Raw genomic sequence first — 16355 nt, 5'->3', positions numbered from 1 at the left:
AATAAATAAACATTAAAAAATAATTAAAAAAAAAAACATTGACAGGAGAGATGAGCTTTATCACACTGAGCATTTTTGTAATTTAAAAACAGATGCTAGGGGCGCCTGGGTGGCACAGTCGGTTAAGCATCCGACTTCATCCAGGTCACGATCTCGCGGTCCAGGAGTTCGAGCCCCGCGTCAGGCTCTGGGCTGATGGCTCGGAGCCTGGAGCCTGTTTCCGATTCTGTGTCTCCCTCTCTCTCTGCCCCTCCCCCATTCATGCTCTGTCTCTCTCTGTCCCAAAAAATAAATAAACGTTGAAAAAAAAATTTTTTTAAATAAAAACAGATGCTAAAAATCCCTAAGAAAGAAGGTGTGATGATGAATGGGTTACTGTATGTATTTAGTAGGTAGTAGTCATGCTCTCTTACTGTCTTGTGTATCCCTCTACCATGGCGCTTACCAGACTGGATCCTGATCACTGCTGTTTCTGTCTCCTCCACCAGACCATCAGCCCTCTGAGGGAAGGAGACACATCTCTAATACGTTTGAGCATACAGACAAGGGTCTACATACACTTCTGCTAAAGAAATTATCCTCATGAACTTAGCAGCAGCATGGAAATGAGGCATTGATGGTCTTATCACTGGGGATTCAGGTTTCTGGACTCTAGTACCTCTACAGGTTGATACCACAACCTTCAGCCCCAACCTGGTACCTTTGGTTTCCTATTCTGGGAGGAACAAGTGGTCAGGTCTGAGTCAACTGGTGTGGGTTCTGATGTGGTCACAGCACGATTCTCACACAACCACCTAGGGAACACCATCAGACAGAGGGAGTGGGGGCAGGGAAGCTTTCGTAGAAAGCCATCGAAGATGAAGCACCACAAAACCAGAGGGGAGTTCAAGGTCAATGAGCCCATCTCCACCCGCTTCCTCTGGTGGGAGCTAAAAGAGAGCACAGAGAAGGCACCAGCACCTCCGACCTGAGCAGCCTTCCTGGGAAGATGCAGCCTCTCCTGCTCCTGCTGGCCTTTTTCTTGCCTTCTAGGGCAAAGGCAGGTGAGTGACCACCACAACCCTCAGAGGCCTGACCCCATCCCACCGTGGGTAGAGCTCTCCTGCCCCTTCTGCACACCCCTGATCCATCTATCCACCAGGAACATTCGGAACCCCAGGCTTCATCCTGCCTCACACTCTCAAGTATGATGCTGAATTAGCTACCAGCAGGAATGGCCAGGGCAGAAGGCTGGTCTCCAGAAGAGCCAGGGGATACTGTCCCCTCCCCAGGCTCTACCTTTGCCATCTGGAAATGGAACTTTCCTAGCAGAGGATGAGAACTAGAAGAGAACATAATAAATCCCCCTGCAAAGGGAAGAGTAGGCCTGGCTTCCGAGTGAGATGAGCCAGGTGCTTCCTGAAGCATCTGCTTGGGAGAGAAGCCCGGGGCTCAGCTGCATCCAGAGTTCGTGGGATCACTGTCCCCACAAGATTGCTGTGGCCTTTGCTCTGTCCCAAGTCTCCTCATCCCTTTCTCCAACTCTGCTTTTCTTCCCAGCGTGTTAGTGGCTCTCCTCTTTCACTTATTTGGGTCCTTTCTTTTTTCTTTTTTATCAAACTGGCTAGTGGTTTATCAATTTTGTTATTCTTTCAAAGAACCAGCTTCTGGTTTCATTGATCAGTTCTACTGGGGTTTTTTTTTTTGTTTTGTTTCAATAGCATTGGTTTCTGTTCTGATCTTTATTATTTCCTGTCTTCTGCTGGTTTGGGGTTTTATTTGTTGTTCTTTTTCCAGCTCTTTAAGGCGTAAGGTTAGGTTGTGTATCTGAGATCTTTCTTCCTTCTTTAAGAAGGCCTGGGTTGCTATATACTTTCTTCTTAATGACCACCTTTGCTGCGTCCCAGAGGTTTTGGGTTGTGTTGTTATCATTTTCATTGGCTTCCATGAACTTTTTAATTTCCTCTTTAACTTCTTGGTTAGCGCATTCATTCTTTAGTAGGATGTTCTTCAGTCTCCAAGTATTTGTTACCTTTCCAAATATTTTCTTGTGGTTGATTTCGAGTTTCATAGCATTGTGGTCTGAAAATATGCACGTTATGATCTCAATCTTTTTGTATTTTTGAGGGCTGTGGCTCTCCTTTGTCAAAGATGAGCTTGGAAGACCTAAACTTCCCTGCTTTCCAGAATCCTACCAGCAGTAGCCCTACCGACCCTCCTCCAAGAGGCTCACTGGGGAGCCACACCTTCAGGCAGCCAACCAACACTTACTAGGCACCTGCTCCATGTCATGCCCTAGCAAATAGACTATGTCAGACACCATCTAGATCCCTAAACTTAAGTCCTAGCCACTGGAAAAGCAGCAACATCCTAGACTTCACAGGATGACAGGGGCCTTAGAAACTCAGTTGAAACAAAGCAAAGTCAGGAAAGGAGTTTTCAGGAGCCTCTAGAACTTGGCTATCCCAAAGACAGGTATGCTCACCTCCAATTATATGTAGAAGATAGATTCACAGACCAAGACTACTACCCATCCCTTTCCCAGAGGAGGAAGTTGAGGCCCCCTCCATGGCCCTCCCAGATCCAGGCCACGCCTGCTCTGTGGATTCAGTGGGTGCATGGGAGCAGAACAGATTTTTCCTTCAGGGGAGATCATCGGGGGACATGAGGCCAAGCCCCACTCCCGGCCCTACATGGCACATCTGTGGATCCAGAATAGGGAGGTGTGCAGTAAGTGTGGTGGGTTCCTGATACAAGAGAAGTTCGTGCTGACAGCCGCTCACTGCTGGGGAAGGTGAGGAGCAGCAGCCAGCACAGCCCTGAAAAGCCCAGCGGGGAGTCCTGCCTTCTGCAATGGGAGCTCCCAGGGCTCCAAGGAAGACAGGAGTCAGGAGGATTCCTGAAAGGGAGTGAGGGAGGGCCGTACATTGTGGGGAGAGGGGAGGCTGGAGCTAGGGGCATTGCTGAAGAGCCGGGGCCTGCATTGACCTCTGAATGCAAAGTCATGCAATTTCACATGTTTCTCTGGGGAACTGTCCCCTGAGAACCACCGGCATGGTCAGCAACGGCTCCAGAATCCTACCTCAGCTACTGAGAAGCAGAAGGCACAGACAGCTCAAACCTGGGCCCTTCTGTTGCCTCAGTTTCCCCTCGGCTCCAATCCTGCCCACCCCAGCTGCCACCTGCCCTCATGGATCCTGGGCTAGGTCCTGTGACCCCACACCCCCACGTCCCACTCTGCTCTCGTGCAGCTCCATCAACGTCACCCTGGGGGCCCACAACATCAAGAAGCAGGAGAAGACCCAGCAGATCATCCCCGTGAGAAGAGCCATCCCCCACCCAGACTATAATCCAAAGAACTACTCCAACGACATCATGTTACTGCAGGTAAGGAGACCTCCCCACTGCCCTCGCTCTCCTGGGTCCACATTGTCTCCTCTCCCACTGGGACCTGTCCCCTCCTTCATACCTGGCCTGGCCACCTGACCAGTCTCAGTGGCTCAGGGGAGAAGGAAGACAGGGCAGCCGCATAGAGTACCTGGGCCCAGAGACCACTGACTGAGCTGGCCCCTCTTGCTTCTTTCCATCAGCTGGTGAAAAAGGCCAAGCTGACTGCAGCTGTGAGGCCCCTGGGCCTGCCCAAAGGCAAGGACCGGGTGAGGCCAGGACAGGTGTGCAGTGTGGCCGGCTGGGGACGGGTGGCCACGGGAAGATACCCAGACACACTGCAGGAGGTAGAGCTGATCGTGCAGGAGGATCAGGAGTGCAAATCCCGCTTCCCCAATTATTACAACCACAAAACGCAGCTCTGCGTGGGAGACCCAAAGGAAAAGAAGTCTTCCTTTAAGGTGAGCGATGGATCCAAACACAGTGCTACTCCAGAAGGAGGAATTGGCAGCACTCTGCCCCGTGCCAGGGCACCGATGTTAGAAAATTGTGCGCCCTGGGTGTGCAGTGGTGAGAAAAACAGGGGGCTCCTCATAGCTGGCACCCACCTGGGGTACTGGGCTCCTCCTCCATGCTGAGGAGCAGCCCCGCCCACCTGCTTTGGGGGAGGGGGGCCTAAAGAGGAGTGAAGCCAGCAGTCCCCAGCAGAGGATCTGGGACCAGGGGAGGAGAGGGAGCTGCCACCTGGGGTGAAGTGAAGCAGGGACCATGTCCAGGCCTGCCCTGCCCTCAGAGTTCCTGACTTCCAGTGAAGGCCGCGCAAAGCACCCTTCTCAAAGGGGCTGGGGAGGGCGGTGTGGGGGGTGAGGTTGGGGAGTGGGCACAGGGAGGGCAGGGACAGCAGGAGAGCTGGCTCACTCCTTCCCCATCTCCGTCCACAGGGGGACTCTGGGGGCCCTCTCCTATGTAACAATGTGGCTCAGGGCATCGTCTCCTATGGACTAAAAGATGGGGCATCTCCACGGGCCTACACTAAAGTCACAAGTTTCCTGCCCTGGATAAAGAAAACGATGAGAGGCCTCTTCCTGCAGGAATCAGACTATTTGCTCTGAAGCTGATCTAGAATCACACTGGGGAGGGTGGGAGGGAAGGTGCCAGCTGTCAAATAAATGTCTCTCAACTGAGTGTGAAGGGCTGGTTTCTTGTGTGTGTTTACCGACCCTCTTTGCCTGGCATCCACTCTGTGCTTAGAAGGCCAGTGACACAATTCTGCTGTTTTCTGCTTGCTCTTCTTCCTCCTCCCCCCACCTCCCCGCTCAACCCCATGAAAAGTTCCTTCCAGCTCCCTCTCACCCACACCTGTCTCCCCAGAGCCTGCCCTTCTGCCAGGGCTGAAGCTGGGCACCATCAGGAGAAAGCATGAACCTCTCTGGTCCTGGAGCTCAGGGTGAAGTTCTTACCTCTTTCCCCTGTGTTCTTTGGCAGGGAGGAAGGATAACAACATGGGTCCTAGAAACCACGCTTGCCCAGTCTTGGGCCGTGGCCCAAGGACATAGTCCCCCACTGGGAAGTGGAAGGACATTTCTCTCCCACAAACAAGGATGCTGGCACAGAGTGGGGCTGGGTCTCTTGAGTAGCTCTTGATCTTCATCTCGGCTGAGTTCCCTTCCCTGACCTCTTCTGAGCTCAGGGGCCAGCTCAGCCTCTAGTCTCCTGGCTGCCCCTTCTTCTCCATACCTCAGAGTGCTCCAAACCCCTGGGAGTGTTCAGTGGCCACAACTCCTGCCCACTCCAGACAACACTGATCTGAGCCGGCCCCTTCCTCATATCCCTTCCACCTAGAACACCCAGAGTTCCAACAGGGCCTTGCCACTGAGATGTCAGCCCAGTCCACGCCCTCACAGAGAGGGGCATCAGAGGCCCCTGCCCTGTGAGGGCACCAGGCAGGGTCCATGGAGGACAGGGCTGGCGGGTGGCTCTCCAGAACCCTTGGCCCCATCGATCACCTGGGAAGGGCCAGCTCAACTCCTCGCATCCAGCCCAGTGTCGCCCCATGTGCTCAGGGTCCACTGGCTGTCTAGTCACTCCATAGCCTAAGTCCCTCTCCACCTGTCCCTCTTGTCACTGCCAGCCTCTAGGCTGAGACTCCCTGCTGGCCACCCTGGGCTATATCAGTCTTTTGAGTTTGAAAGGGCTCTTCGCTGCAGTAGGACTGGAAAGCACAATATTTTCCATCAACCAATAAACAAATGCTGATTGAGCACTTACTAAGTGTCAGGCATTGACTGGGGACATGAACGAAACATAATGCAGGCTCTATCATTTGAGCCCAGGTGAATCCGACACTGTTGAATTTCACCCGAATCATCTAACCCCTTCTCCCTCCTTCACACCTGTCCACACGACCTACATCTCTATGGGAATTCCACCTGAATCAAGAATTTGTACTTTTTTATTATTGCTGGTCACAGTCTATATAAATATTATCACATGTGACTCTAGAACAGCAGTGCGTAGATTTGGAAATGACTTTAGTCATTTAGCGTCTAGACATGAAGTTACCAAACTCTGTTTACTGTAACACCCTCTATACCTAGGGGACATTTGCTTCAAAAGCAGCAGGTATGAATGTCATTGCATAGATTCAAATGGTAGAAAAAAACCACATTATATATTTGCCCAAAGGCAATTTAAGCTTAAGTTAAACACCCATCCAGTTGGACGGGCCAGTAACGATCCCAGTCATGACTGCAAGACCCTTCCTGTGCAGACTCAAACTAGAATCAGGGAGGCTCACGTGGTCTGGAAAAATGGAGAACCACCACTGCCCTTTAGGCCCATGGTTACGTAGTTGCATCCACAGACCCCAAGACTGCCTAGGCTTTTCCACATTTGGTAGTTTGTGGCTTGGAGGCCACGATATAGAGGCTTAGATGTGATTTTTTGCTGAACGAGGATCTCCCTATGCTGGGCTTACCTCACCAGACACCAGCAAGAGCCATACCACCAAGGTCTTACCACTAGTGTGGGCACTGCCTGGGACCTGGGTCTAAGGTCCCAGCTCTGGGCTGATGGTTTAGCCTGCACCAAAAAACCTGCACCAAAAATACACAACACCATCCTCTTTTGTGACATGGGGTAAACACTCTGGGATCATTGAACCCTCAAAGGCATGCCCTTTCACATCTTATGCACAAAGCCTGAAGCAACACAATCTTTTAACGACCTCGAGTACTTTTGCAAGGGAAGAGTGATGAGATCATACAACTTCTGATTTGGAGCTAAAAAAAAAATCCCTGCATCGAACGCATACTAAGGACCTGGTTCCTTGATTAACAGAGACAAAAGGAGGGGCGCCTGGGTGGCACTATCAGTTAAGTGTCTGACTCTTGATCTCTGCGCAGGTCATGACCTCACGATTTGTGGGTTCATGAGTTTGAGCCCCACATCGGGCTCTGCACGGATGGTACAGAGCCAGCTCGGGATTCTGTTTCTCCTTTTCTATGCCCCTCCCCCACTTGTTCTCTCTCTCTCTCTCTCTCTCTCTCTCTCTCTCTCTCTCAAAATAAATAAAGTTAAAGAAAAAAAGGAAAAGACAAAAAGGAAAATGCAGAAAGCAAAATTAAAAATAGTATTCTTTAAAGTTGCCCAGCCACCTGCATATTCAGTTCACATAGTACAGCTGCTTTGAGGAAATGGTTCTGTGGTTTAAAACAAGCTTGAGAACACTTGCTGTAGTCTCTCATCCTCCCTCAAGAGATGAGGGAGAGACAAAGTACCAGAAACAGATCATAACTGACTAAAGGGACCAGAGTTAGGACAGAACCTGGACTGAACCCAGGCCCCCTGACAGCCAGGCCAGGCCTTACATGACGGGGGTGCCTGGGTGGCTCAGTTGGTTAAGAGTCCAGTTCTTGATTCTGGCTCGGGTCATGACTTCAGGTTCATGAGATCGAGCCCCAAGTTGGGCTCTGCACTGACAGCATGGAGTCTGCTTGGGATTCTCTCTCTCTCCATCTCTCTCTCTCAAAATAAATAAACATCTTTCTTAATTTTTCTAAAAAGAAGCCTGACATGTTTTCTAATGCCCAGTCTGTGATGAATTATCAGCAACCCTGAACAAAAGATGAGCTTCTGCTCAGACACCTCCCTGGAGAAAAAGCCTGTAGGCTCCTGTGGCAGCCATTCCTTGACAAGTATTCAAAACATCTGCCTTGGTAAAGCTGCAGTCTATTCATGGGCACATTTGGATGCAAGTAGGTGAGCACCTTAACATGCCAATTCCTTCAAATCTCCTTTGTCTGGGGAAATATCCCTCAACCCCCAACTCAGAGGAAACAATTCTTCCCTTGCTTAAAAATCTCTGTGATGGGGGCGCCTGGGTGGCGCAGTCGGTTAAGCGTCCGACTTCAGCCAGGTCACGATCTCGCGGTCCGTGAGTTCGAGCCCCGCGTCAGGCTCTGGGCTGATGGCTCAGAACCTGGAGCCTGTTTCCGATTCTGTGTCTCCCTCTCTCTCTGCCCCTCCCCCGTTCATGCTCTGTCTCTCTCTGTCCCAAAAATAAATAAACGTTGGAAAAAAAATTAAAAAAAAAAATCTCTGTGATGAAAATTAAGAAATAAAACAAAATAAATTAACTCTGTAAAGACCTCAAGGAAGTGCCCCTCATCCCCAAGATCTCCTTTCACTACCCTTCTTTCCCCACACACCCACCAGAAGAGTCAGGCCCCAGTGTGACTGGAGAGAGAAATGCAAAGCCAGCTTCTGGTGGGGGATAGGCCTGACGAATGCCAAATCTTGCTCATTTGTTTGAGGGACAGGCATTGGGATGGCTCGGCCTTCCATTACCACACTTGTGGACTTAGAGAACTTACAGCTTTATTACCAATCTGTATCGCACACGACACTGCTTTTGACCAACCAACATATTTCACCACGAGAGAAGGGCAGCCATGGGTTCCTTTTCATCACAGGCCTATTACTGGATGGCATTTCTCATCCCCAGAGTCAGGAACTTCAGTGAGTCTCAGGTAGGACAAGGAAAGCCACATCTAAGCACATAATAGTCAAATTGGTATCTGATAAAGATCAAAAGATGAAAGTAGAGGGGAAAAGAAGATACATAACTTTACAGGAAACAAGAAGCATAACAACGAGCTTCTTCCAGATAATAATAGAAGTCAGAAGACAGTCAAATAACATTTTTTAAACAGTTGAAGGGAAAAAAAAGAAACAGGCAACGTATTTCTAGAATTCAACCTGGAATTCTAGATCCAGTGAAAATATTATTAAAAGTATAGGCAAAATGACTGTTATTCAACATAGTATTGGAAGGCTTAGCCTCAGCAATCAGACAACACAAAGAAATAAAAGGCATCCAAATCGGCCAGGAGGAGGTCAAACTTTCACTCTTTGCAGATGACATGATACTCTATATGGAAAACCCTAAAGATTCCACCAAAAAACTGCTAGAACTGATCCATGAGTTCAGCAAAGTCGCAGGAAATAAAACCAATGCACAGAAATCGCTTGCATTCTTATATACCAACAATGAAGCAACAGAAAGAGAAATCAAGGAATCCATCCCAATTACAACTGCACCAAAAACCATGAAGTACCTAGGAATAAATCTAACCAAAGAGGTGAAAAATCTATACACTGAAAACTACAGAAAGCTTACGAAAGAAATTGAAGAAGACACAAAGAAATGGAAAAAGATTCCATGCTCCTGGATAGGAAGAACAAATATTGTTAAAATGTCAATACTACCCAAAGCAATCTACATATTCAATGCAATCCCTATCAAAATAACACCAGCATTCTTTACAGAGCTAGAACAAACAATCCTAAACTTTGTGTAGAACCAGAAAAGACCCTCAATAGCCAAAGCAATCTTGAAAAAGAAAACCAAAGTGGGAGGCTTCACAGTCCTGGGCTTCAAGCTGTATTCCGAAGCTGTAATCATCAAGACAGTATGGTACTGGCACAAGAACTGACATTCAGATCAATGGAACAGAATAGAGATCCCAAAAATGGACCCACAAATGTATGGCCAACTCATCTTTGACAGAGCAGGAAAGAATACCCAATAGAATAAAGACAGTCTCTTCAGCAAGTGGTGTTGGGAAAACTGGACAGCGACATGCAGAACAATGAACATGGATCACTTTCTTACACCAGACACAAAAATGAACTCAAAGTGGATGAAAGACCTCAATGTAAGACAGGAAGCCATCAAAATCCTCGAGGAGAAAGCAGGCAAAAACCTCTCTGACCTTGGCCACAGCAACTTCTTACTCAACACGTCTCCAGGGGCAAGGGAAACAAAAACAAAAATGAACTATTGGGACCTCATGAAAATAAAAAGCTTCTGCACAGTGAAGGCAACAATCAGCAAAACTAAAAGGCAACCGATGGAATGGGAGAAGATATTTGCAAATGACATATCAGATAAAGGGTCAGTATCCAATACCCATGAAGAACTTATCAAACTCAACACCAATCCAGTGAAACAAACAATCAATGAAACAAAAACAAACAATCCAGTGAAGAAATGGACAAAAGACATGAATAGACACTTCTCCAAAGAAGACATCCAGATGGCCATCCGACACATGAAAAAAATGCTCAACATCACTCATCATCAGGGAAATACAAATCAAAACCACAATGAGATACCACCTCACACCTGTCAGAATGGCTAACATTACCAACTCAGGCAACGACAGATGTTGGCGAGGATGCGGAGAAAGAGGATCTCTTTTGCATTGTTGGTGGGAATGCAAGCTGGTGCGGCCACTCTGGAAAACAGTATGGCGATTGCTCAAAAAGTTAAATATAGAACCACCCTACAACCCAGCAATTGCACTACTAGGTATTTATCCAAGGGATACAGGTATGTTGTTTCAAAGAGGCACATGCATCCCAATGTTTATAGCAGCACTATCAACAATAGCCAAGGTGTGGAAGGAGCCGAAATGTCCACCAACAGAGGAATGGATAAAGAAGATGTGGTACATATACACAACGGAGTATTACTCGGCAATCAAAAAGAATGAAATCTTGCCATTTGCAACTACACGGATGGAACTAGAGGATATTATGCTAAGCGAAAGTAGTCAGTCAGAGAAAGACGAACATCATATGACTTCACTCATATGAGGACTTTAAGACACAAAACAGATGAACATAAGGGAAGGGAAGCAAAAATAATATAAAAACAGGGAGTGGGAAAAAACATGAGAGAGTCTTAAATATGGAAAACAAACAGAGGGTTGCTAGAGGGGTTGTGGGAGGGGGGGAGGGACTAAATGGGTAAGGGGCATTAAAGAGTCTACTCCTGAAATCATTGTTGCACTACACGCTAACTTGGATGTAAATTAAAAAAATAAATTCAATTTTAAAAATTTTTAAAAAATAAAGTAAAGGCAAAATGAAGACATTTTCAGGAAAACAATGGTAAGAGAACTGTTGCCATCAGAACTGCTTTGCAAAGAGCACTAAAAGAAGTTCTTTAGGCTAAAGGGAAATGATCCCGTTGAAAGCAGGAAGGGAAAAAGAGAAATAAAAGTGGGAAATGTGACTAAATATAAAAGCTTTTATGTAAATTTCTTTTAAAGATTATTGATTACTTTAGGCAAGAATGCTTTAGGGATTATGGCATATTGTAAAATGTATGACAAAAATAACTCAAATGGTGGGAGGGCAGTTAAACGGAGAGACATCGTTCTTATGTGCAGTGGCATAATATCAATTCAAAGTAGAGACTGTGATATGTGAGGAGTCGTATTGTAATCCTAGGGTAAATAAGATAAAATATACAGGTATAAATAAAAGCCAACAAAGAGGACAAAATGGAACACAACAAAAGAGGGCAGAAAAAGAAGAACAAAAAAAACAAAGACTAAGTCACACCAATACAAATCACTGTCAATAAGATATTCTTCAACCAACCCTATCAGCAGCTCCGTTAAACATAAAGAGAGATTGAATACTCTAATTAAAGGGCAGAGATTGTTAGTCTAGCTAAGAAATGCCAGACCGAATTTTGTACTAGTTACAAGAGATACATTTTAAATATACAGGCATAGATAAGATGAAAGTAAAATTATAGACAAAAAAATATACACCTTGCTACACAAATTTAAAAAAAAAAAAAAAAAGCCTTGCCCTTGGCATATGCTATTTCCCTTTTAAAGGCAACCCCTTCGTGCCAATGCAAACTTCACTATACCCAACTGCTCTGATGAATTGCACCAGACTGCCCCCTCAGTGGAGGACCCTGTCTGCCTCCTTGAGCTCTGATACCACCTACTAGGCCAGTCCCTGATGTGAATGTCCCCCTCACAGCACTTAGGTGTCTACTTCCCGAGCTGGGCTGCCCTCCTCACCTCACGTTTATTCTGCCATCCCAAGCTGGACTGCCCAGGGCAGGGCGTCCAAGCCCATGAGGGATAAGGGGGAGGGTGTCCGCATAGGAAGCCTGGTGTGGCCACCTTCCCCACCTCGCAGGGGCTTGAAAGCCGTCTTTTGGTTCACTCTGGCTCCCCACCAGCCAGAGTCACTGTTGACTTTATTGCTTCTCAAGAGAACTGGGATCAACATGTTTACAAGCAACAATATTTTCAATTCCGTGACTCCCTTCTTGTTATCCATTATGGAGAGACCATCAGAAGAACTTATTGAGCAAATACTACAAGGATATGAGAATATAGGTCTCCAGACAGTGGTGTGAGGATCCTGTTCTAGTTCCCTGGCACTCATTGCCACTTCACACACTATCAGGAATTCGTTTCAGAGACCCAACTCTCTTCCATCCTCAATACACTTGGTTTTGACAGAGCAGGCCCCAATCTGTCCAAAGGCTATAACCTCGACTTATAACCTGAAACCAATCAGTGGTTTCAAGTCCTCTGACCAACTCCACCTGCCCCTAAAGTCGTGTGGCAGATTGTCCTTTACTATGACTGACATTGTATGTCTCCCATCCCGCAGGCTCTTCTGACATGACTGAAACACTCCTCCCCCTCAGAAGTGGGTTCTATGCCCCTTCCTTTTTAATATGGGTGGAGGCTTTTGATTGCCCCAAGAAGCTGAATTTAGTAGAATGGATGCCGTATGAATTCAAAGTCTGGTAAAGAAAGAACACAGCTTCTGCCTGGCTTGATTTGGGAGACATCCTCCCTCTGGGAAAGCCAACCATCACGTTGCAAGGAAGACTAAACAAGCTCATGCAAAGACTACATGAGAGGACCTCATGGAGAGGAGCTGACATGCCAGTAGACAACCAGCACCAACCACTGGCACTGGTAACTGAGCCTTCAGGTGATCCCAGCCTCCAACCTTCAAGCCTCTCCTGACACCAAGGGGACCAAAGGGGAGCTCTCCATGCTAAACCCTGACCAACTTGCAGATTCATGGAAAAAATAAATGGTGGTGGTGGTTGTGGTCGTGGTGGTGGTGTCACTGCTGTTGTTTTAAACCACTCAGTTCTTTAGTAACTGGACCAAGCCCTCTTCAACATGACTCCCACACCATTCATTCTGTCCATCTCTCTAGCCATGGCCTTTACCATCCTTATCAGGTCACCGATGATTTTGTCTCCTCCACCAGAAGCAAGGAATCTCACCCCCAATACCCCTGAGTCTCACTCAAAAGGGGCCTCCGTAAAAGATCGTCCTGACGGGCTAAAGAGAGCCAAGGAAGAGGAAACATCTTGGATCTATCATCATGAAGCTCAGATTTCTGCAGCTCAGGGACTTGCTGCTCTCTGATGGGACATTTTTAACCACCCCATCTCTAGCCTGTGGTTCCTGTTTTCAGCTGGTGTGGTCAAGAGCTACGGATACCAATAGGGTGACTGATAAGTTATTTCACTCAGTCCAGGACTTGATCAGACAGCAGTAGGAGGCACTCAGAGGGAGGAGCCTTATGTGATGAATACCACAACACCAGAGAAGAACACCAGGGAGAGGACACTAGGACGAGACACCAGCAGCTCTGACCTGGGCAGCCTTCTTGAGAAGATGCAGCCGCTCCTGCTCTTGCTGACCTTTCTTCTGACCTCCAAGGCTGAAGCGGGTGAGTGACTGTCCCCACCAGCAGAGGCCCAGCCCCATCCCACCGTGGCACAGCCCTGCCTACATGCTACACTCAGGCACATCCAAGCCCTGCTGAGTGTTCATCCCGCATCAGATCTGCCCACCTCACTCAGAGATGGGCAGATCTGAAGTGGGATGAACACTCAGCAGGAATGGTGGGGCAGGGGGTTGATCCCCAGGAGGGCCCGTGGGTACCATCCCCTTCCCAGGTCCTAACCTAGTCATCTGGAAATTGGGTTCTTTTACAAAGGCATCTGAAAGAAGGTTGGAAGGTAGGAATGAGAAATGAGTAATGCCTCAGGAAAGGGCAGCTTGGAGAAGGGGACCGGCTTCTGTAGTCAAAGTAACGCCCGCTAACTTTCTAACCCAAGGTGTTAAAATCTACCCTCAACCTTCACTCGTTTCTCCAAGCTTTGGCATTCTTATGCTGTCCATGAAAGAAGTCGAGGACCCAGTTGATCTCACAGTTGGTGGCGTCCTGGTCCCCATAACACTTACGTTGGACCATTTTTGTTTCAAGTTCCCTCTGGTAATTTGTCAGTCACAATGGGCACAATGGCTTTGGCAGGCCCCGTATTCCCTGCTACTTAGAACCATGACCAGCCCTCATCGAGAGGCTCATCGAGAACCATTGTTTCAGGCGGCCAAGACATTTACTGAGCACCTACTACGTGCAGGGCTCTGGCAAAGATCAAACGCAACCCACAATACAACATGAGCATTTTGAGCTCACGTTCCAAACATGACAAACGAGGAGCAGTTCATTAAGGTCTGGGAAACAAAAGGGGAGAGAGGACATAGGTACATTCAGGGAAAGGATTTTCCAGGATCCAGGTAGAGGGACTGCGCTCTCTACCACCCCGACTCCCACCTGCCGCAGTTTCTCTGCATCCAGCCTTTGGCTTCATGAGCACAGCAGGCAGGGTAGAATTTTTCTTTCAGGGAAAATAATCGGGGGCCATGAAGCCAACCCTCATTCTCGTCCCTACATGGCATTTCTCTGGATCTACAAACCAGACAAAACCTGGAAACAGTGCGGGGGTTTCCTTGTACGTGAGGACTTTGTGCTAACAGCAGCTCACTGCTGGGGAAGGTAAGAAGGGACGCCTGGAACCCCGCCCTTCTGTGACACCTCTCAGGTGTTAACTGTGAAGTTAACTTCTGCCCAGCCTGGGCTGCCAAGAAGCAGAGGGCACAGAGATGCTCAGCCCCAGGGCCCCATTGCCTATAATTACTCTCCAATTCCTGTCCTGTCCTGTTCCTTCCACGGCTTTGAGGCTGTACCTCCTGTCACCCCACCCCCCACCCTGCTCTGTGTGCAGCCTCATGACTGTGACGCTGGGGGCCCACAACATCAAGAAGAAGGAGAGGACCCAGCAGATCATCCCCGTGAGAGAAATCATCCGTCCCTCAGGCTACACTTCTGAAACCTTCCTCAATGACATCATGTTACTGCACGTAGGGCCCTCGCTCCACTGGTTCTTGTGCACTTTATTCCTGGGGGCTTTGCATTCCCTGGGACCTCATTCTTCTCCCTCCTTCCCAGTGTGACCTTCCACTTGACCCGGGGCTGTGAAGATGGCAATGCCATGACTGTCCCGGGGCTCTTTGTGACTATCGGTAGATTACAATACCTTTCCTCCGGCACTCAGCTGTCAAGAAAGGCCCGCCTGGATGCCAGCGTGAGGCCCATCAAGCTGCCCAAAAGGAATGTGAGGGTGAGGCCAGGGACGGTGTGCAGTGTGGCCGGCTGGGGACAATTCAGAATGGACAGCTCCTCTGGGGCAGAGAAACTGCATGAGGTAGAGCTTGAAATCCAGAAGGATGAGCAATGCATGTCACACTACAATCACCTGTATAACCCCGCCACCCAGATGTGTGTGGGGAACCCAAGAAGGAAGAAGTCTGCCCTTCAGGTGAGATCCCCAGTACTGTCCATGCCCAGCCCTGGGACAGCCGCGCTTTGAGAAGAGGCAGTGAGAACTAGCCATATCCCTGTCTTCAGCCTTTCCATCCAAACCCATCTCTGGCCCTGTGTCTGTAGCAGGGGTGAGAGACTGTCCCACAGCTCCTTATGGGCAGAGGTTTTCTGAGGGAGAAGAGGGAAGGGAGTGTAAGGACCAGGCTGGAACCCCAGGACCAGGTGAGGCCACAGGCCTACCCTGGCCCTGATCTCACCCACAGCCCCCTAACAGAGACCACCTATCCCCAGGGACAGCAGGGAGGCAGGACCAAAGAAGGGTTGGCTCAGCCTTTCCTCCCTCTGCCCACAGGGAGACTCCGGAGGCCCCCTTGTGTGCAACAACGTGGCCCAGGGCATTGTCTCCTGTGTAAAACACTGTGGGACACCTCCACTTGTCTACACCAGGATTTCAGGCTTTATGCACTGGATAGAAAAAATAATGAGACACTTCAGCCCACCGGGACCAGACTCAGACGCCTCCAGGATCAATCCATCCACCTTCTCTGGGGCAGAGGCCAGAACTGCACTGGGCAAAGGGGGTGGAGAGGAGGCCGCCAGGGACTTAATAAACTTCCATCTCTAGTGGAAATTAGATTCCTCCCTTATTCACCAAAACAACATTCATTCGTTATGGCGACCATTGGTTCACATTCTCCAGAATAAAAAGTTTTGCTGCACTGAGACCCATCTCCTTCCAAATACACCTTCCGGCGCCACAGCCCCCTGCCAGGCTGACTGTTAGCTCCATCGGGAAAAGGGAGACACTGTCCCGGGGAAAATGACCCTCTTCTAGAGCAAGCACCCTTCTATCTCATCCATATTGCCCTCTACCTCCTCCCACACCTACACTCCCACCCCATCCTACCTCAATATGGCAACATAAAGAAATCCATTTGGAAGGAGGACCACCTCAGAAGCTCTGAGAT

General features: G+C 48.5%; 2 protein-coding genes across 2 annotated transcripts; both read left to right on the top strand.

Moving 5' to 3' along the window:
- The first annotated feature begins 885 nt into the window (after positions 1–885).
- On the top strand, positions 886–4491 carry LOC121031587 (granzyme B-like). The gene is made up of 5 exons (XM_040476831.1): positions 886–1043; positions 2626–2773; positions 3231–3366; positions 3570–3827; positions 4308–4491. The coding sequence occupies exons 1-5, from the start codon at positions 989–991 to the stop codon at positions 4476–4478; spliced, it is 768 nt and encodes a 255-aa protein (XP_040332765.1). The 5' UTR covers positions 886–988; the 3' UTR covers positions 4479–4491.
- An 8756-nt stretch (positions 4492–13247) lies between these two features.
- On the top strand, positions 13248–16112 carry LOC121031586 (mast cell protease 1A-like). The gene is made up of 5 exons (XM_040476830.1): positions 13248–13446; positions 14409–14559; positions 14789–14924; positions 15119–15382; positions 15740–16112. The coding sequence occupies exons 1-5, from the start codon at positions 13302–13304 to the stop codon at positions 16010–16012; spliced, it is 969 nt and encodes a 322-aa protein (XP_040332764.1). The 5' UTR covers positions 13248–13301; the 3' UTR covers positions 16013–16112.
- Positions 16113–16355: the final 243 nt, after the last annotated feature.

The sequence above is a fragment of the Herpailurus yagouaroundi genome, unplaced genomic scaffold (genome assembly GCF_014898765.1).
Source record: "Herpailurus yagouaroundi ecotype Mexico unplaced genomic scaffold, PumYag 141, whole genome shotgun sequence".
Classification (NCBI taxonomy): Eukaryota; Metazoa; Chordata; class Mammalia; order Carnivora; family Felidae; genus Herpailurus; species Herpailurus yagouaroundi.
The sequence above is the reverse complement of the archived record's forward strand: the minus strand, read 5'-3'. Positions and strand labels throughout refer to the sequence as shown.